Here is a 21,172-nt window from a genome sequence, read left to right on the forward strand (position 1 = left end):
CAGCAGTGTATAAGAGTTCCAATCTCTCCGCAGCCTCTCCAACATTTATTATTTTGTGTTTTTTGGATTAATGCCAGCCTTGTTGGAGTGAGATGGAATCTCATCGTAGTTTTAATTTGCATTTCTCTAATGGCTAATGATCGAAAGCATTTTCTCATGTATCTGTTAGCTGCCTGAATATCTTCTTTAGTGAAGTGCGTGTTCATATCCTTTGCCTGCTTTTTGATTGGGTTGTGTAATGTACTTTTAATGTACTTCACATTCAAACATCATGTTGTCTTGGGACCCTTCAAAGCCTCCTACTTCCTTAGACCAGGTGCCCAGGAGAAGTACAGTGATAGTGATCAGTTATGAAGGAGAAACTGGAGGTTAGAACAGAAGGTGAACTTGGGACTGATTTTGAAAGGGAGTGTTAGTTCAGACAGCCTTGTTTTCCTTGCTTTGATTACACGTGAAAAGGTTCTTCACTGCGGGTCTCTCAGGTAGGAAGTCCTACTGAGTACCTGGAGCACTGCCATAGCCAGCCAGGAAGAGCTGTCTGGGAAACGTGACAACGAAACATGAGGTCTATTTTAATACATGTATGTTTTTATCCACTAGGCAACACAAACCAAAAACCAAACCCGTTGCCATCGAGTCACCTCTCACTCATAGAGACCCTACAGGACAGAGTAGAGCTGCTCCCATATGGTTTCCAAGGAGCGGCTGGTGGATGTGAACTGCTGACCTTTTGGTTAGCAGCCAAGCTCTTAACCACTGTGCCACCAGGGCTCCTAATTGCATAGTGCTTAAGGAGCAGGCTCCGTGGCTCCGTAGCTAGACTGCCTAGGTTCAAATTCTGGCTCTTTCACTTACTAGCTGTAGGACCTTAAACAAGTTGCTAATTTTCTGTGCTTCATCTTCCTCATCTGTAGAACGGGAATAATCATAACATTACCTTCCTCATAAACCTGACATGAAGGTTAACTTAGTTAATTCATGTAGAGTGCTTAACACAGTGTTCTGTGCAGAGAAAGGGCTCAGTAATTGTTAACATCATCATCGTCACTTAAAAGTCACAACCGTCAATTGTCCACTTGGCTGGTTTTTCTTACAAGGACTGTGCAGGCGAAATAAATTCCACATAGTACACTATTACTTCTTAGGTATGCTTTGAAGCCACTGCCACTAATTTTAGATATGGTTTTTAATTATTCATTCTAATCAAAATGATTAAGTGTGAAGACATATCCAAAAATAAGTCACAGTCAATGGAAATGAAATCATGCATTGTCTGAATCTCTGCTTTGTTTGCCTGTAAATTTCCAAGCACCAAAGATAAACTTTACCCAACTTGTAATTACAGCAAGGGTTGCACCTCCGCATCTCAGTATCAAGTGTCCTGGCTCAGTAATTGGTAGAATTAAGTTCTTATTCTGGCTTATCCCTGGCTTGAGTATCCTGTGTCTTTATTTCTCCATCCACATTATCAAGACAAAACAAATACACTAGAAGGCAAGGGTTCAGTACAGAAAAGAAGTGCTGAGCCACAGGCTGAGGGCAACAAATAATAGTCAACTTTATGGCTGTGATATTAACAAAAGACAAAATTGTTGATTTTGAAAGCAACCTGAAAAGTGCAGGCAATTATAACCACCTCTTGCCTTCCATCCAGAGACTTCAGATTAATAAAGCAGAAAATGTTCACAAAGACCTTTGTGCTAGACATGATATAAATATATGTGCTCTTCATGTCTCCTTAAGAATGGTAACAACAATAAACACAGATAACAATTATTGCATGTTTACTATATGCAGGGCACCATGCCAAGTCTTGGGGCCAGCAATAGCTTGTGTCTTTGGTCTTATTCTCAGCACCTAACACATATGGGCATGTGTAGAAGATGAAAATATAATTATTGGCTTGAAAGTTGGGGAATTTATACCAATTCCAAAATCTGGGGATAGGTTTCTAAGTTGTCGTTGTTAGGTGCCATTGAGTCGGTTTGGACTCATAGCGACCCTACGCACAACAGAACGAAACACTGTTTGGTCCTGCGCCAGCCTCACAATCATTGCTATGATTGAGCCCATTGTTGTAGCCACTGTGTCAATCCATCTCATTGAGGGTCTTCCTCTTTTTTGCTGACCCTCTACTTTACCAAGCATGATACCCTTCTCCAGGGATTGGTCCCTCTGATTTCTAAGTGGTTGCCCTTTCGTTGTTGCTAGTTGCCATTGAGTTGATTCCAACTCATAGTGACCCCACATGGGCAGCGTAGAACTGCTCCACAGGATTTTGAAGGCTGAGACTTTTCAGAAAGATACTGCCAAGCGTGTCTTCCAAGGTGCTGCTGAGTAATTTGAACCACTAACCTTTTGGCTAGCAATTGAGCGCTTCACCATTTGCACCACCCAGGGGCTACTAATTGATCTTTATAGGAGTATTTTTCAAACTCCAGGCCACGATCTATCAGTAGGTTATGAAATTAATACAGTGGGCTTAGACCAGCATTAAAAATAAATAGAATAAAAATATCAGTACAGAAGGCATGCAGTAAGTCCACTGAAGTGTTGAAACTTTTATTTCATACACGCACATATGAATTGCATACTAGGTCATGATAAAAACAAGTATATTTTTACTTTTTTTTTTTATGGGTACAATTTTCTAAGAAAAAGAGGAGAGTCTTTTGAAAAACACTGCTTTAGAGGAAAATTTAAAATATGACAAATACATTTCTTCACAAATGTAATGTTTATCAGAATAATTCCAATACCTGCTCAAAGTTTTGTTGCTTTTTTTTTTTTTTTTAATGGTACAGACCTTTCTCGCCTACTTCCTTCTTAAAGAATGACAAGACCCACCCCCATACTATGTCCCTTTCCTATCTCTCAGCCCCTCTGACATTTGTTGTTGTTGTGTCTGGTGCTGTGGAGTTGATTTCAACTCCTAGCCACCCCATGTGACAGAGGACCGCCCCTTAGGGTTTTATAGGCTAGAATCTTTATGGGGGAAACCCTGGTGGTATGTGGTTAAGAGTTAAGCCTGCCAACCCAAAAGGTCAGCAGTTTGGATCTACCAGGTGCTCCTGGGAAACCCTGGGGGACATTTCTACTCTGTCCTATTGGGTCTCTAGGAGTCGGAATTGACTCGACAGCAATCTGTAACAGGGTAATCTTTACAGGAGCAGATCACCAGGTCTTTCTCCCAGGCAACCCACTGGGTGGGTTAGAACCGCCAACCTCTCAGCATTTGTGGTTTGTTTTGTTTTTCTCAGTTGTCCTGCTCATTATTCACTAACGCTCCTTTGCCCTTCCTTTTCTGCAACTAAAGCACAGCATTTAGCACAGAGCCTGACACAATGCAGGTGTCTGTAAGGATGTCCGTTGAATTAAAGGACCAGGAGCCCTGGCGACACAGTGGTTAAGAGCTCAGCTGCTAACCAAAAAGTCGGCAGTTCAAATCTACCAGCTGCTCCTTGGAAACCCTACGGGGCAGTTCCACTCTGCCCATTGTGTCGCTATGAGTCGGAATTGACTCAATGGCAACAGGTTAAGGTGGCCACTAGGAAGAAACTAAGTAGATTACCGTATGTGAAAGAGCAAAGTGAACGGGCTGATAAAGGGATAGAAATAGTGACTTTGGCCTCAGCGGTACAGGGTATTCACTAACTGGTAACTGTCAGGTTCAATACCCTTTCTGTATTCAAAGATCGATGTTGTGGGAGAGAAGTCTAATTCACGCCAGAAGCAATTCATTCAAAGATGGGAGACACACCAGCACCCTCAGACCAAGTGGCACAGAGAGATGCACCCCCAGAAAAACTCTATTCTAAAAAAAATGCTATTCTCAGGAATAAGAAGACACACAGGCATGCAAAACAGCTCAGATCATAACTACTCCAACCTCAGTTTCCTTGTCTATAAAAAGGCAGGAGCTGAATTAGAGAAAACCATCCCATTCTTGCTTGAAATTTCTAATAAGTCCCATAAGTGACTGTAAGACCGTCTCCTCCTGGTCTTGTTCTTATTAAGATCTTATTCTGGCTTATCCCTGGCTGGAGTGTCCTCAGTCTCGAGCTCTAATGCTCAGAAACTGGGAAGCACCTCTGAGACATGCAGGCCTTCGTATAAATCGATCCACATCCAGGTCATGTACCTGGATCCCCCAAAATGATGTCTGTGTGCCTGAGATGCCCCAGGTCAGCTATGTCAGGGTATCTAATCTAGAAGAGCAAAGACAGAAGATGAGATATTTGTGAAATGATGGCTCTTTGGAGAAAGAAGCTTATGAGCTATGAGCCACCCAAAAGTACATTAGACCCCATGCTAAAAAAATGGTAAATAACTGCCATGTACTAGGCAGCAAACCAGTACCAAGTTCTTGCTATGCATTATTTTTTGAGTTCTTATAGCAACTCATGAAGGCGATATTATAACCCCTCTTTTACTGATTAGGAACTAGAGTCCTGGCGAGGGGAAGTGATTTGCCCAAGCTCGCACTGCTTGTGAGTACAGGGTAACACTCAAACCCAAGCCTAACTGTGGATCCCAAGCTCTCTGCATGACCGTGTGGAGCATGAGGCTTCCTCACGCCTCCTGCTGACTACTTCTCTTCTTTTTGCAATTTAAAATTCACGGCTATTTTCTGCCTAGAATAATCCCAGAAGACAGGCATTTTCCAGAACTAGTGAAGAAACTGCTACCTCTTTATATTCTCATTTACTGGAGAACAAGAAGAGTTCCAAGGATTGATTAAAAGGAATAATTTTGTAACGAGTCCAGGAAACAATCAGTTCCAAGGTTGGAGAAGGAAATTAAGACCAGTATCTAAAATGCCAGTGGGTGATGAACCTGACTCAGGAGAAAAGGAGAAGGAGTACCTGGGTCTTCTGAAGCAGCAACATCCCATGTCCCGAGGAAAATTAAGAAAGATTCACAAATCGGAATCCCCTTTCTGGCTCCATTAAGAAGAAAGTCATGCTCGAGGTCAGTGGTTCTCTGCTAAGGACTTCCGAGGCTAATATGATCAGGAAAAAATTGATTTATACACCCAATAAGCAGACATTTACTGAATGCCTATTACGTATCTGGCACTTGGCTAGGGCCAGGTGAGTGCAAAACACAAGGAGAAAAGCAGCATAAACCTCATAGTGCAGGCCAGACTACCCGATAAACAGATGCCATGGAATTGCTGTGTTAATTCCAAACACAAAACCTCCTTTATATAAAGGGACTGTCATGATGGGGATTTCAAGAACTAGGCTTCCTCTGGGAAAATCCTTCTATAATAGCAGAGTGCCTGAAATAGCCCTGACTTGCCCTGCTGACAGTATCAACTCTCAGACGATAAAGGAAGGCATGCAGGGCCCAGCTACTCTTGGACTTTGGGCTGACCAACAAGGAAAAACTGGTAAACCCAATGGATGTGATGATTTGAACCTTGGGAGAAAATCACGGCCAAGGACTAAACTTAGACATAATCTAAAATGCATCCTGGTCTTCAGGAAAGAAAAATTTTAAAGGGTAAACAAATGAACCCAAAAAAAATTAAGCAAAAAAAAAAAAGTGAGAGATGCTAACACACAAAAGACACACTGTTGAAGAACGGGAAAAAAATGAAATCCTGGCTAGACACTTATCAGTGATCCCAAACAGGAAAAAAAAAGGAAGGTGATTTAACATAAAAAATAGCTGCACATTAAATACAACGTGGTTCCTGGAGTAGATTCTGAACAGATAAAGCACACCAGTGAAAAAACTGGGGAAAAAAAATAGTGCTGTATCAATATCAATTTCTTAGTTTTGATAAATATGTCATGGCTATGAAAAATGGTGGCATTAGGGGAAGCTGGATGAAGGGCATACAAGAACTGTCACACTACTTTTGAAACTATTCTTTGAATCCAAAAGTTTATTTCAAAATAAAACTTTTTTTTTCTTTTAAATACAGCACAGGAGGCTCTCAGATGACCTCAGATTTTAAAAGAAAATGTGAAAATAAGAGGGGTAGAAAATTAAGAAACACAACGTGGACCAGCCAGCAGTCGTCATTGCCCACAGCCAGTTCCTGAACCCGTTCTCCCACTCCAGGTCAAAAAAGCTTATGATATCATGGACTACATCAATAGAATAATGACATCCATGACAAGTGGCACTGTGCTAGTTCAGATCACAAGCAATCAATAGAATATGATATCCATGACAAGTGGCACTGTGCTAGTTCAGATCACAAGGAACCCTGGTTGGTGGTTGGAACCCACCAGCCACTCTGCAGGAGAAAGATGTGGCAATCTGCTCCCATAAGGATTGCAGCCTTGGAAATCCTGTGGGGGCAGTTCTCTGTACTAAAGGGTTGTTATGAGTCAGAATCGACTTGACAGCAACAGGTACTTCAGATCACATGTTAAAAAGTACACTCCCTTCCCCTTAAAATATACTGTAGTATTATTACAGATAGAACAAAAAGTCTCATATAAGGGATAATTGGAAGAACGGGGAGAACTAGAAAGAGAAGCCGCAGGGGTATCAGGAACTCCGCCATCAATTTAAAGGGCTGACACGTGTAGTGACAGGTTCGGTAAGTTCCTGAAAGTAGAACCTAAACCAAGCGTTAAGATTACACAGGGAGGCAGACTTTGGGACTTAAAAAAACAATTCCGACAACCCACACTCAGACTTTGGGGTCAAGTGCCCCCCATCTTGGAGATACCCAAACAGAGACTACGTGAGCATCTCGCAGGAGTATGAACGGGACAACCTCTGATGTGCCTTACCAATGGCAAGAGCCTGGGTTCTCCAGTCGAGGGCAAGAGCACAGCCATGACTGTTGCTGAGTCTCTTCCTGGAGGCCATGGAATCTTGACATGTTACCCAGCAAGTCCAGAAAAGTCATCTGACTCTGGCTACAAATTCCATTCCTCTGCTTGGGAGGCTGCTTCCAGGCCCCTGGCAAAGGGACCAAGACCAAAGAGGCTGAGCCACACCAAAAAAGAAGCATTCAGCAGGTAAGATCCCCTGAGTTTGGTTTCCTATATAGCCGTGAAGGTGCCATGTGCTCTCGTAAAAGTCAGATCAGTCAGCATAATAAAACCACAGACTCTAAAGACGTAGATTTAAGCAGCCCTAGAGCTCACTGCTGGCACAGTGGTTAAGGGCTCAGCTGCTAACCAAAATGTCAGCAGTTTGAATCCACCACCTACTCCTTGGAAACTGGATGGGAGAGTTCTACTCTGTCCTATAGCATCATTATGCGTTGGCATTGATTCAATGGCAACGTGTTTGGTTTTTTTATTTAACTACATATTAGGGACACTATAGTTCTATTAACGCAGCAAACATCCTTCTGCCTCCTATTGGCTTTATGGCCAGCTAAAATCCCCACATTAAATTTCATCAGGACAGGCCCCATTTCACACTCCTACAGTTGAGTTTTGGAGCCCAGTGGCTAGATTTCATCTCAATGACTTTGTGGTGTTCTGTCAGCATGTCAAAATCTTTTTGAACCTTGGGAGTATCAGCTGTGACACCAGCGTTCCCTGCCAGGTTTGTGTCATCTGCCAATCGAATAAATCTGCCTTCTGTGTCTTCATCTGAGCCATTGATAAAAATTGTAAAGATGACAGGCCATTCAATCATTCACTCAACAAATACTTATCAAGCACCTACAATATGTAAAACGCTCGGGACAGAAACGAGAAGAGAAACTCTATTTCTCTTGGGACAGGTTCTAAAACTGTTTGCTTCTTATAAACCCCTAAGATGAGGTAGACTTCTTTCTGTGAAGATTTAATTCAGCTCATTAGGTATTTGTTGGTCACTTACTCTTCCCCTGGCGGCACGCTAAGCATTGTGAAGGGAACAAAGGAATTAAAAGCTAGAACCCTGGTCTCCAGAAGCCTGTCCTCTCATTAGTGAGGCAGGCTTTGGCACACGAAACATTTTATGGTGCAGAACAGCAGCATTTATATAAATGATGAAATGAGTGGTACAGACAGTAGATTTCAAAATATTTGATTCTGATTCTGAAATGTCTCTTCATTTAAAGCTGTAAAACCTACCACAGATTCTCAGATTTGAAAGGGACAACAAAGGTATTCTAGTATCTTCCCTCAACCCCTCAACATTAGCTCCACCAAGCGGGGGTGGGGAGCGTCTCTCTCTTGAGTAGTTTCACTCTGTTAGATCTAATGATAAGAATGGCACTCTGACATCCCCTGTGATGAGTCAAAGCTGCTCCCTATACCTCTCTATCTATAGTATAAGTACTCAATGATCTCACTGAATAATTGAATAAATGAATTCTAATTCTCCTCTCTGAAGACAGAAAAAAATTGGCTGGGTCCAAACAGAGCTCTGGTAGTGCAGTGGTTAAGTGATAAAGCTGCTAATCAAAAGGTTGGCAGTTAGAATCCACCAGCTGCTCCTTGGAAACCCTATGGGACAATTCTACTCTGTCCTATAGGGTCACCGTGGGTTGCAATTGACTCGACGGCAATTTTTTTTTTTTTTCTTTTTTTGAGTTATGTCCTTATTTGGTCTTCACTTTTCTAGTCTAAACATTTATGATTCCTTCATTTCACACAGTTATGTGACCTCCCTATACCATCCCTATCATTCATATCATGATTCCATGCCCTGACATAAAGCAAACCCTCAAGATATGTCTATTGACAATAGATAAGTGGTAACTTTGGTAAAGGGTAAAGACAGTACACAATACTGGGGAAGCCAGCACAACTTGTACAAGGCAAGGTCATGGAAGCTCCATAGACACATCCAAACTTCCCAAAAGACTGAATCACTGGGCTGAGGGCTGTGAGGACCATGGTCTTGGGGAGCATCTAGCTCAATTGGCATAACATAGTCTATAAGGAAAATGTTCTAATCTACATCGATGAGTAGCGCCTGGGGTCTTAAAAGCCTGTAAGCAGCCATCTAAGATACTTCACTGGTCTCACCCCTTTGGGAGCAAGGGAGAAGGAAGAAAACTAAAGACACAAGGGAAAGATTAGTCCAAAGGACTAATGGACCACATCTACCACGGCCTACACCAGAATGAGTCCAGAATATCAAGATGGTGCTGGGCTACCACCACTGACTGCTCTGACAGGGATCACAATAGCAGGTCCCGGGCAGAGCTGGAGAAAAATGTGGAACAAAATTCTAACTCACAAAAAAAAAGACCAGACTTACTGGCCTGACAGAGACTGGAGAAACCCCGAGAGTATGGCATCCAGACACGCTTTTAGCTCAGTAATGAAGTCACTCCCAAGGTTCGCCCTTCAGCCAAAGATTAGACAGGCCCATAAAACAAAAGAAGACTAAAAGGGTACAACAGCCCAGAAGCAAGGACTAGAAGGCAGGAGGGGACAAGAAAGCTGGTAATAGGGAACCCAAGATCAAGAAGGGAGAGTGCTGACATGTCGTGGGGGTGTTAACCAATGTCATAAAACAATATGTGTACTAACTGTTTACTGAGAAGCTAGTTTGTTCTGTAAACCATCTAAAGTATAATTTAAAAAAAAAAGATATGTCTACTGAATGAATATAAGAATGAGTGAACAGAAAGCTAAAGTTTGTCAACACTAGTCTCCAAAAGAAATGTCCAGAATTGAAAATTGCTGAAAATGTGGTCAGCAAGGAGGGCCTGTTGCAGGTCTCTTACTCTGGGCATTATACTGCTGTTAAAGCTGCCTAGACCAGCTTTCTTCATTTTTGTCTTCTTTTTTGGCAGTAGGGGTGGGTCAGGGTTTAATGATAACAATACATTAATGCTTCATACTGACTTTGTAGTCAATTAAAATCCATATGCCTTTAACACAGGGGACAACTGGATAACTTAGCAATCAAGCCCCACACAATGGTATACCAAGAAAGGTAGACCACAGCATTTATTTCCACGTGAGAAAGAATGGTATGTCCCTCTGGGTGTACTTGCCTTTTTAAGGTCATGCTGGCTTTCTGATCACCATAGCACCTAAGCCCTTTAGGAATTTGCCATATTCCAGAGAAGGAGGCCTAAGTGGGCGGGCACAGCAAGACACCTGAAGGGAAATGACAGGATGAGGTGCCCTTCTTATACCAAGTGGAGGCCATGAAGTTCGGTTTGGAATTGGGCCAATTACCCAGAAGGAGACAGTCAATGTGTTGGTGGCAGCGCTCCTGGAAAGGAGAGATTTTCCCTCAAAAAAATAAATAAATCCAGGAAAACTAAGGCCAATGGGCCCAGCAGGAGTTGAGATTGTCCTTGTGTCAGCTTGCTTAAGGCTGCAAGCAGGGTCCCAGAAGACTGCAAAATCTTCCGAGTTCACGCGGATATCACCTCATTGCGTCTCACAGATTCTTGGGGGAAAATGGAGATGCAGCTGAGACAAAGGCTGCCCTGTGTGGACTAACACCCTGGAATGGCACTCTGTGCTGAATTTGCACAGTACTGAATTAATTTAGTTTCTCTGGCATAGTGAAGCCTGCTCTATAAAATCACTGTGCCTCTCCTATGTCCCCTCTTCCCCCTCACCTCAAACACAGTGAGGGGTGAGAGCTGGGTGGGTGGTGAAGAGGAGGAATGAATACATTCTAGCTCCTTTCTTTATGTGATCTGCTAAGCCTTGGCTAGGTTCCATCTTTCGCACTTGACAGATGAGTTAAGTGACTGTGGTAGACTGAACTATTGGTTCCAATTCTTCATGCTCCTTTAATAGTATTATATATCTATACCCTGCCAGGGTTTTGTGGTGCATGGAGTGTATTTCTCCTCCCTTGACTTTGGGTGGAGCCCTGGTGGCACATTGGTTAAGAGCTCAGCTGCTAAACCAAAACATTGATAGCTCAAATCTGCCAGCTGCTCCTTGGACACCCTATGGGGCAGTTCTACTCTGTCCTATAGGGTCGCTATGAGTTAGAATCAACTCAAGTCACTTTGGTGACTTTGGGTTTGGCCATGTAACCTGCCTTGTCCAATGGGGTATTAGCAGCCATGATGTGACTTTAAGTGCACCTGTGTGATTGGACTTGCCTTCCTACACCTCCGCCATTGGTAGGAGATGATCATGCCCTGTAGCTGCTCTTCCTTGAACCTGGACCCCGGAATCAATCATGCAGAGCAGACCTGAGCATGGTCTATAGCCTGGAGCTAATCTCAGCTGAGATCAGCCAACCCTAGCTGACTTGAAAACCTTCAGACTGAAGCAGAGTCACTCCAGTTATCCCACAGACTTGTGAATAAGTGCTTAGGGTTGTATGCCCTGGACTGGGGAGTGATTTGTTACCCAGTACCATCAGGTAATAGCTGACTGATAAGAGATTACACCAAGCTGATAAAGAAAGCTCCTGAAATACAAAGAACTGCCTTGCCAGCGGAGCTGGGCTGCCCTGATGGCAGGGTCTCCAGGGAGGAAGCAGTGCAGACCACCACCTCCACTCCATTCTGCCCAAACCCCTGCAGCCCCTGCCCACCACAGGCACTCACCCGAGTCTGAGGCTGCTGGGCTAACCAGGCTGAGCAGCTCCCGCTCCTTCTCATAATCCCCTTTGCAGAGCAGCTGGCCCTCCTTCAGGACAAACTCATCGCCCTTCTGGAGCTGCCGCTCGCAGACACAGCAGCAGAAGCAGCTCAGGTGGTACACACTCTTCTGGGCCCGCATGACAAACTCGTTGGGTGCGATGGCCTCGAAGCAGCCCCCACATTTGACAGCAAACAGCCTGGCAGGGGAGAAAGTGAGGACATGCACCGTGAATAAGGTCTGGCTTGGACCCCGTCTCCCTCCAAACCAACAGCAAAAGAAGCTTCAAGCACTGGGACAAGATGCTTGGAATGAAACATAGTTTAAATTCAGGTTATTTATTCCCTGCCACCATACGCCTGTCAGTTTGTTGTACTGTGGCAGTTTGCATGTTGCTGTGATGCTGGAAGCTATGCCACTGGTACTTCAAATACCAACAGGGTCAGCCATGGTGGACAAGTTTCAGTGGAGTTTCCAGACTAAGACAGACTAGAAAGAAAGGACTGGCAATCTACTTTCAAAAAATTAGCCAATGAAAACCCTATGGATCACAACAGAACATTATCCAACTCATTTGCATTGGACACATCATTAGGGAGGATCAACTGAGGGAGAAGGACATCATGTCTGGTAAAGTAGAAGGCCAGAGAGGGCATGGGGGACCCTTGATGAGATGGGATGGCACGATAATCACGATGGACTGAAACGTGTCAGTGAGTATGAAGAAGATGAGGTAAGACACACATTCTGTTGCATTGTACATAAAGTTAGCAGGAGTAGGGTGGACTTGAGGGCAGCTATCTATGTATCTACGTATCTATGTATGTATGTTATCTAGTCATTCCCTGAAGAGACTGAACTAAAATCAGTCAGCTGAGTTATTCTATCAAAAGTTTAAGGAAAGAAGGGTGCGAGCCACCAGAAGACGGGCATCTATACTAATGCCCTGGGTATGTTTGGTATGTTTTTTTTTATGACACAGGGTGCCCAAAGGTTGTCTTAAGACTGTCGTCAGGCAGGCTCCCCAGGATCCCTGGGGGAGCTGATTATTTAAAACAACAGTTACTGTAATAAAAAGATACCTGGGCTCACTCCTATCCGCATGTGAAAGAAAGACTGTAGCCTTAGGATGTTTTCAACAAACTCTGATGTGTAATCCAGCTTTCAAGAGTTAAGCTTGGAAAGATAAACTTCAAGAGATAAACCGTATACCAACTTCCCAGCCTTTGAACAACTGGATTGAGTTGATTCTATCTTTTGGTACTTAACTCCTATTTCATTTCATTGTCAACAAACCACCTAAAGAGTGTCTATGTATGCCAAGCCAGAATAGTGGGTACTAGCAACGTGAAGGTGAATAAAAGAAAATCCTTTCCTGAAATGAGATCAGGCTAATGGGACAGACAGACATGCAGAAATAATTAAAGTACTGGTGGGGGGTGGGAAGCAGAAGGCTATGGGGGCACAGAGGAGGAAACAACTAGCTGTCAGGGAGCAAGATGGGGGTTTGCATTTTATTCTGTATTCGGTAAATTTTGGTCAAACCAAAGACAGGAAGGCAGGCAGGCTGGCAGGCATAAAGGGCTGGGGACAAAGAAGAAGAAGGCCTTCCAGGCAGAGAGAACAGCCTGTGCGAAGGCACAAGGTGGTGAAAGTGCAGGGTGTGCTCACAGCACGGTGTGACTCCACCAAGTCGGGTGCCAGATGCCTTGAGTGGGGTGGCAGGTAAGGTAGGTCATGGCCAGACTGGTCACCAAAGAGATGAACATCATGCTTGCAGCAAGCAATAGGAAGTCACTGAAAGACTTTTAACATAAGAGCCATACTTTGGAAAAGGCACTCTTGGCAGTGCGAAGGGTGAAGCGGAAATGGAGTTAGAGAGTTGCAGGAGGGAGCACAGCTGAGCAGTGATACAGCTCAGAACAAATGCAGCTGCCGGGAAGCTGGAGAGCAGGTGGCAGAGCCCATAACTTGGAGGCTGGACACAGGAATGAGGAATAGGGCAGTGTGGGAGAAAGTTCCCAGAGCTGGTGTTCAGAGCAGGTGGGTGATGATAATGTCAGGATTCTTCTATACAACATTCCTGGGTTCCCGCTTCTGGGCCTGTTTGTGCCATTCCATTCTCCCGGAAGGCCCTTCCTTCTCTGGTTAAGCTACTGAATCCAACTCCACCCTCAGGACACAGCAGCTCCCATCTTCTCCTCAAACTCTGCCTAGGTCTCCCTGCCCCAGCCCAAAGCAACTGCCCTCCTCTGAATCCCTGTAACATGACTACTGGTGCTGGCCATCTAGCAATTACCTGGAGACATTTCAAGACTATAATTCAAAAAGTAGCAGGATCTGGAAGACTGAGTTCTGCTCTTAGCTCTGGAGAGACCTCAGGCAGGTTATTAGGTCCCTTTCCACCTTTGTTTCCTGGCTGGTGTTCAAGAGGTGAGGCCAGACAAGCTCTTCCAGCTCTAAAAGTCCTAGGATCATTGATTCACATTGCTGATTCAAAGTAGTAATTCAATCTTGCTGTATTATTTAACTTTTCACATGTCTATAACTTATCCTGGCAATAGCTTGTATTGTTCTCAAGAACAAGGCCTATGGAATACCCGTATACACTCATATGATGAGTATTCAATAAAAGTTGATTTGATCTGGCCTATAGATCTAATTTGTTCACTTGCTTCCTGAAATAACATGTGTGAAGAACCTACCTAGCGTGGGAACTGACACATAGTAGGTGTTCAATAAAGGTTGCTCCCGTTTTCCCTGCCACTCCGGATCAATAATGGTTTCAGAAAGTTGATGAATGCCTAAGATTTAAAGCAGATCTCGCTTTCTCTTGTTCTTTTTTAAATCGCCTCACAACTGCTTTTGTGAAGACCTTTGATACTAGCACAGATATAATGTACCCTATAAAGTGCCCTAAAAAATATCTCCGGGTATATAGACATTCATTATACTATTTACAAAATAGTTGTTTTCTTTCTTAAAGTAGTATCATAAGAGGGAAGAAACATCTCTCAGAAGCACTGTCTCTGCCTGTCCCCACATACTAGAGGAGTCACTAGACGTGGAAAGGTCAGGTGGGGGAATAGAGAGGATGGCAAGGATGGACAGAATGGCCAGAGTAAGCTCCTAGAACATGGGACTCCACATGCCTCCCTTCTTCACACACAAAGACAGACCGGAGCTGGCTCAGAGCAGATTCAAGGAGATGTTGCCACCTTCTTTGCTAACGAGCCACACCTTGGCAGGAACCAAGACACGTGAAAAACCGAAGAGCATTTTTTTACATACAGGCCAACCAGTTTGATGGCCTAAGAGTGGCCAAGCCTATCTTAAAAGTTCATTCACACATGTTGTTGTTATTGTGTGCCACCAAGTCGATTCCAACTCATAGTGACACTATATAACAGAGTAAAACTTCCACATAGGGTTTGCTATACACCCGCTCATTTACTCATCGATTATTCTCTTCCTTTATTTATTCAGGAGCACCCACTGTGCACCCCACAACACATACACTCCACTTCTTAACAGGGAGGGGAGGAAAAGAAGCCACTACCTCGGCAGCATCCATGTACATAAACAAGTCTAAACAGTAAACCAACTGCTGCAGAGTCAGCTCCAACTCACGAAGACCCCAGGGGTGGCAGAGCGGAACTCTGCTCCGTAGGGTTTTCAATAGCTGATTTTTGCAGAAGTAGATTACCAGACCTTTCTTCCAAGGTGCCTCTGAGTAGATTTGAACCTCCAACTTTTCAGTTAGAGGTTGAGCACATTAATTGTACCACCCAGGGACTCCTAAACAAGTATAAATTGAATGTTATGTGTCAGGCACTGTTGCAGGCACAGGAGGATATAAGGCAGTCTCTGACCTCATGGAGTTCACATACTAGTGGGAGAGATGATAAACAATAATATCTACCTTCAGGAATTTACCTTTAGGAAACAGAACAGTACAAAGCAATATCCCATGAATACAAAATAGAGTGGCATAAAGCTGTAGTCTATAGCATTTAATCACTTCCTGGCTCTAAAACCGTACTGGCTCATAACTCTGAGCCTTTCCATGTGCACAGTGGGTTTATCTTGGAAGCTTCCTTGAAGAAAGAAAGATGATTGAGGGTGGAGAGATGAGGAAGATAAGGAGGGGTTCCCAAGGAGGCGTTACACACAGATTGGCCCAAGAAAGACAAAGGCCATTCAAACTCGTAGAGTGAAGGAAGCCAAGGCTTGGAGAAGAGAATGAAACCATCTCCCATGAATCCACTAGGAAACAGCCTACCGGGTCAGCGGCCAGCCTGGGGGTGATTCCAGCACAGCTCAAGACTGGAATTGCATGTGTCGTCTCACTCTCAACAGGCCTTGGGCCACCCCACCAAGCTTCCCTGCCCTGACATCAGGAGTATCTCAGAGGTTCTTGAGATGCCTAACCCTTGCCCCTCACCTGGGGGCCAGTCCAGGGGCTGATATGGTTCTTTTATCACTAACAATGTGTGCTACAGCAAAACAAAACAAAACAAAAAAACTCTGAGTACTACCACTCCTACCAATGCTCTTTCCCTTCCTTCAGCTGCCCAGCATGGTTTTTCTCTAATGTCTGAACCTGTGGGCATGCCAGTCCCTTGAGTATTTGAGTATTTACTCTCCCAGCCCCACCCCCTGTGCTAGGCGCTGTGCATTTGGCAGAAAATCCAGCCAGTTCATCCCTGGGCCCCGTCCCTAGTCACTGTTTGCCAACCTGAGCAAACTAATCAACACTCTTCCAGGAGCCGGTCAAAGGCCCTTTGTCCAAAAGCCCTCCTTCTCCTCCCCTTCCCCTGGAATGAACTGTTAAACAGACTCAAGACAAACGCTCCCAGGGAGTCAACAAGCACTTGAGAATCCGCAGCAGCAGGTGGTACCATCTGTGCTTATCTAACTTCTACCCTGTTAATCTCCTCCTCTTTTCTGCTCCCTTCTTAATTTCATCCCCCACTCCAAAAATTTCCCCCGAGTTGGAGAAGGGAGGGTTGGGGCAAGCTCAACAAAGACGCCCGCCATGTTGACTGAGTAGCGGCTGGAGGAGGTGGTGGGAGGTGCCTGGGCTCAAACCCTGAAATGCTCATGGTCAGTGGGAATTCCCGAGAGAGGGCAATAGTCCTATTTCTCTCCATTCTCCCATCAGCTCTCCCTCTGTGAATTCTGCTCAGGTCAACCTCACCTCACCACCTTGGCTCTTGTTACCCTCACTAACCTCAGAGCAATTCAAGGAGAAAAAGTGTATGCCACCCACCACCTGTGTGCCAGATGTGTACACAGCTGTACGGGTACCACTGTGGACCCAGCTGCCACTACGCACCTCCCACAACTTGTTTTCTCTAAGGCTCAGACAAGCAGAGAAAGGGATTTGTTGAAAAGTCCAGGTTGTAATTAAAATACAGCCTGTCTCTTCCTAATGCCCTGGATGGCTTCTCCCCCATGGTTACTTTCCCCTCTGAATGCTAATGAGACCACAGCACTCTGGATTCAGAGCCTGGCAGACTGGCTGTGCCCTGGAAAACAAGGCAAGGTTTCCAGAAACGTCCAGCTCTTCTAGACATATGGGCATGGTTTCTAGAGACGTCCAGCTCTTCTAGGTACTCGGGCAAGGTTTCCAGAAATGTTTAGCTCTTCTAGGCATATGGGCCAGGTTTCCAGAAATGTCCAGAGACATCCAGCTCTTCTAGGTATATGGGTGAGGTTTCCAGAAACGTCCAGCTCTTCTAGGCATACAGGTATAGTTTCCAGAAATGTACAGCCTAGAGGCGTACAGATAAAGCTCAACGTTTCTCTCCATTAGGAATTCTCCTATTCTGGAAGCTCTTTGAATGGCGCCTCATCTCCTCTCTGCGTCTCAGTTTCCTCACCTGTAAAATGGAGGAATAGTATCCACCTGCATCTAGTGCAGTCTCTGTCCCACACACTAAGCACTCATGGTTGTCCTTCCCCTGTTGAGCGTCCTCTGTAGGGAAAGCGCTGGGGATACAGTGATAAGGCTGAGCTGCCCTCAGGGAGCTCACATCCTCTGGCAGGGCCGAAAAAAACAAAAAACAGTTGCCACCGACTCCACCCGACTCATGGCGACCCTATGTGTGTCAGAGTAGAACTGTCCTATGAAGCACAGTTTTCAGTGGATGATTTTAGAAAGCAGATCCTCAGCCCTTCCTCCCAAGGTGCCTCTATGTGGACTTGAACCTCCAACCTTTTGGTTAACTGCCGAGTGCCTTAACCATTTGTACCACCAGGGGCCTCCTTCTGGCAGGCTCTAAAGGAATGGTCACAGTAGGGTGTGTCAAGGTAGGTACGAAGGAAAACAGCCAGGATTGGCACAAAGGAGACAGCCATCACAGCCATCCACTCAGCTTAGGCTTAGGGGGTCACAGGCTTTTTTGTCCTCCCCTTCCTCCTCCTTCTCTTCGGCCCCTCCCACTCCCTCTGCCAGGGGGCCGTAGAGGCCAGACGAAATCCATTCAATGCCTTGCTTATATCTTGTCTTGCATCCCCAAGCTCTGCGATGCACAACTTTTAGTTGGGGTGACAGGGCCTGGGTCTTCAGGCTCTGCCATTTCAAGCAGCGAGACTTGGACCACAGTACTTAATCTTCTGCGGCCTCTGGTTGCTCAGATGTAAATGGCAATAATGATGCCCATATGCCTGGATTAGTGAGGATTAAATGACACCACATATGTGGAGTACTTTGTGACCGTAACACAATTTCAGGTCATTTTTATTTGCCCTGCCTCTGTCTTTTGACCCTTGTTTGTTTATTTGTTTATTTATTTATTGCCCCAAAGGTGGCCCTCAGTGCTTAAGAATTTCTTGAGCCCTCTCCTAAAAGAGGAAACCCTGGTGGCATAATGGTTAAGAGCTGCGGCTGCTAACCAAAAGGTCAGCAGTTTGAATCTACCAGGTGCTCCTTGGAAACTCTATGGGGCAGTTCTACTCTGACCCATAGGGTCACTATGAGTCAGAATCGACTCGACGGCAGGGGGTTTTGGTTTGGGTTTTCTCGTAAGAGAAAAACCAAACCCGTGACCATCGAGTTAGTTCCGACTCATGGCGACTCTACATGACAGAGCAGAAACTGTTCCATAGGGTTTCCAAGGAGTGGCTGGTGGATTCAAACTGCTGACCTTTTGGTTAGCAGCTGTAGTTTCCCCATAGCTCTTAACCACTGTGCCACCAGGGCTCCTATGAGTCAAGAATCCACTCGATGGCAACGGGTCTGGTTTTTGTATCCTAAGGGAATACTTCTTTCTCAGCAGTGTGAGCCCAACTCCTCCTGGCTTTGGCATCTGTATAAGTTCACCCCTGAAGATGAAGAAAACGACCACAGCTTTGACCCGGGAGGTGCACCGCTCACAGGGCTGCTGGGCAGAGCAGGGCTCTTTAGACAAAACACATCCTCTCGCCACCGCAGGCCACAATGATCCAACTGAGGCAACATTTCTTATAACCGACCTCCAGCCACCCTGCTCTACGCTGGGTGCCCTGTGGGAAACCAAAGAAGAAAAGGCAAGGTGGCCTAGTTTAGGAAAAGAGCCTAGGACTTGAGTCAGAAGACCTAGGTGGAAGGGTTCTTCCTTTCATCAAGGAGCCTCAGAAGAACCAGTAGCTTTCCCTGGGCTTCGGCTTTCCTATCTTTAACATAAAAGGGTTGCCCTAGATCAGTGTTATATCCACAACTCCTTAGAGGCTGAAGAGGGGGTAAGTTGTCTACTCCCCATGTTTCCTCACCCACCCCACACCCTCCGACCAGAGAAGCCCACTCCACCAGGACCCAATCCAGGTCTCTGGATGGTGTCAGCGAAATGCTACCTTGCTACGGTAATTCTTCAAACAAAAACTTTTCCACAACCATAAAAAAAAAGAAAAAGTTGCTGTGGAATCAATTGTGACTCATGGCAACCCCATGTGTGTCAGAATAGAACTGTTCCATAGGGTTTTCAAAGGCTGACTTTTGGAAGTAGATCGCCAGGCCTTTCTTCCAAGGAGCCTCTGGGTAGACTCGAATGTCCAACCTTTTAGTTAGCAACCAAGCGTGTTAACTGTTTCTACCACCCAGGGGCTCCTTCCAGAACCACCATATCATTCATCTATATGTCAGCATACATATATATATCTATGTTTATGTATACATAAGGAGCCCTGGTGGCACAACAGTTAAGTCCTCGGCTGCTAACCAAAAGGTTGGCAGTTTGAACCCACCCAGCGGCTCTCCAGGAGGCAAAGGTTACAGCCTAGAGACCCTGTGGGGCAGTTCTACTCTGTCACATGGGGTTGCTATGAGTCAGAATTGACTCAGTGGCACACAACAACAAATACATAGACACACACACATATATGTGTGTATATATATGTATATATACATGACAAATGTGGTCATATATATACACACATATATATGGCTATGACCAAAGAGATAATAAATACAAACACGCACACACAAGCTAAGACCAAAGTTAGATTAATAGACAGACACACATATACAGTCATTTCTAGAAAAGATTTAATTTGAAGAAAGTATTTTCCTTCTAATGCATGTTTGAAACCCACTGGGCTAGATAATTTCTTACGTCAGTCCCGTTTTTAAGTTTCATGCTTTTACTACAGAGTTAAGTAGACTACTCTGTAGATAAAAGGACAATAATGTTTCAAAAGCAGACATAAAACCTTACTGCCTGAGAAACTACTAGAGAACAAGCCTAAGGCAACCAACAAAGAGGTGCAGAATTCAGAAAACAGCAGCACACCATACTGAAGTACGTACAATACAATAGCAAGACTGTCATGGGCTGAAACACTGTAGGGAGAAATGGGTTTTGGTGCTGGTTGTGTGGTCTTAGGAGACCCACTTCACCATTTTGAACATTGAGGTCCTCATCACTAGAATATATTTCAGCTCCAAAATGATATTTCTGCAAAGGAAAAGAAGCTTGTGCAGGACAGAGAAAAGGGGAACTAATCTTTATTAAATACCCACTCAGTGCCAGGAGCTGTGGTATTCCTTTTATTCATTACCTCACTGACCTTGTGGAATAAGAGTAAATAGAACTGTTTTATGAACTCAAAGAGAATCTCGCCATATTTTGGCTCGGCTTGGCTCACAATGACTCTGCTCCGCAGAAGAGAGAAACTCTGGGTCCCTTTTTTCCATTTTTCTCCTATACACTCTCTATCTAGCACTATTTCCGTAGGAAAAACAAGCACACAGATCAAGCAGCTAAGATGGCTGCCTCAGCTCATGAGAGGGTTTCTGATAGGCCCATTGCTTTAAAGAAGGTCAGGAGACTCTGCTGCCTAAAGGGAGGTGAAAGACAAGTTGATTCCTTCAGGCAAATCAGCTCCTGGACCCCAAAGTACCTAAAAGGAACCCTGAAAGAGGTCTGTCCTCTGTGGATTTGTGTTAGGAACAAACACTGCCTGGGAGACCCCTCTTTGACCTAACACCAAAAACTCTAAATGTTGACTTTTTGAAGTCTACACTGATTCCAAAAAGATTGGGAAACAAGACAATTTTTGGTGGAGCCTCATTCACTAAGTAACCTGCTGGGTCACCATTTTCAAGACCTAGGCTGAAATCTAGACCAGTAGGACTGGGGTTGAATACAGGGAGACCCGAGGAAGCCCAGCCAGAGAGCAGCGCAAGACGCCAACACGATGCAATC

General features: G+C 44.8%; 1 protein-coding gene across 1 annotated transcript in view; it reads right to left on the reverse strand.

The window, feature by feature from the left end:
* The window catches only part of LMX1A (LIM homeobox transcription factor 1 alpha), a 246,492-nt gene that overhangs the window by 60,836 nt on the left and 164,484 nt on the right, over nucleotides 1-21,172 (reverse strand). Inside the window, exon 3 of the mRNA XM_003415212.3 lies at nucleotides 11,453-11,685. Within this exon, the coding sequence (XP_003415260.1) occupies nucleotides 11,453-11,685 (233 nt within the window). The remainder of the gene's footprint in view (nucleotides 1-11,452; nucleotides 11,686-21,172) is intronic.

The sequence above is a fragment of the Loxodonta africana genome, chromosome 3, assembly GCF_030014295.1.
Source record: "Loxodonta africana isolate mLoxAfr1 chromosome 3, mLoxAfr1.hap2, whole genome shotgun sequence".
In the NCBI taxonomy this organism is placed as follows: Eukaryota; Metazoa; Chordata; class Mammalia; order Proboscidea; family Elephantidae; genus Loxodonta; species Loxodonta africana.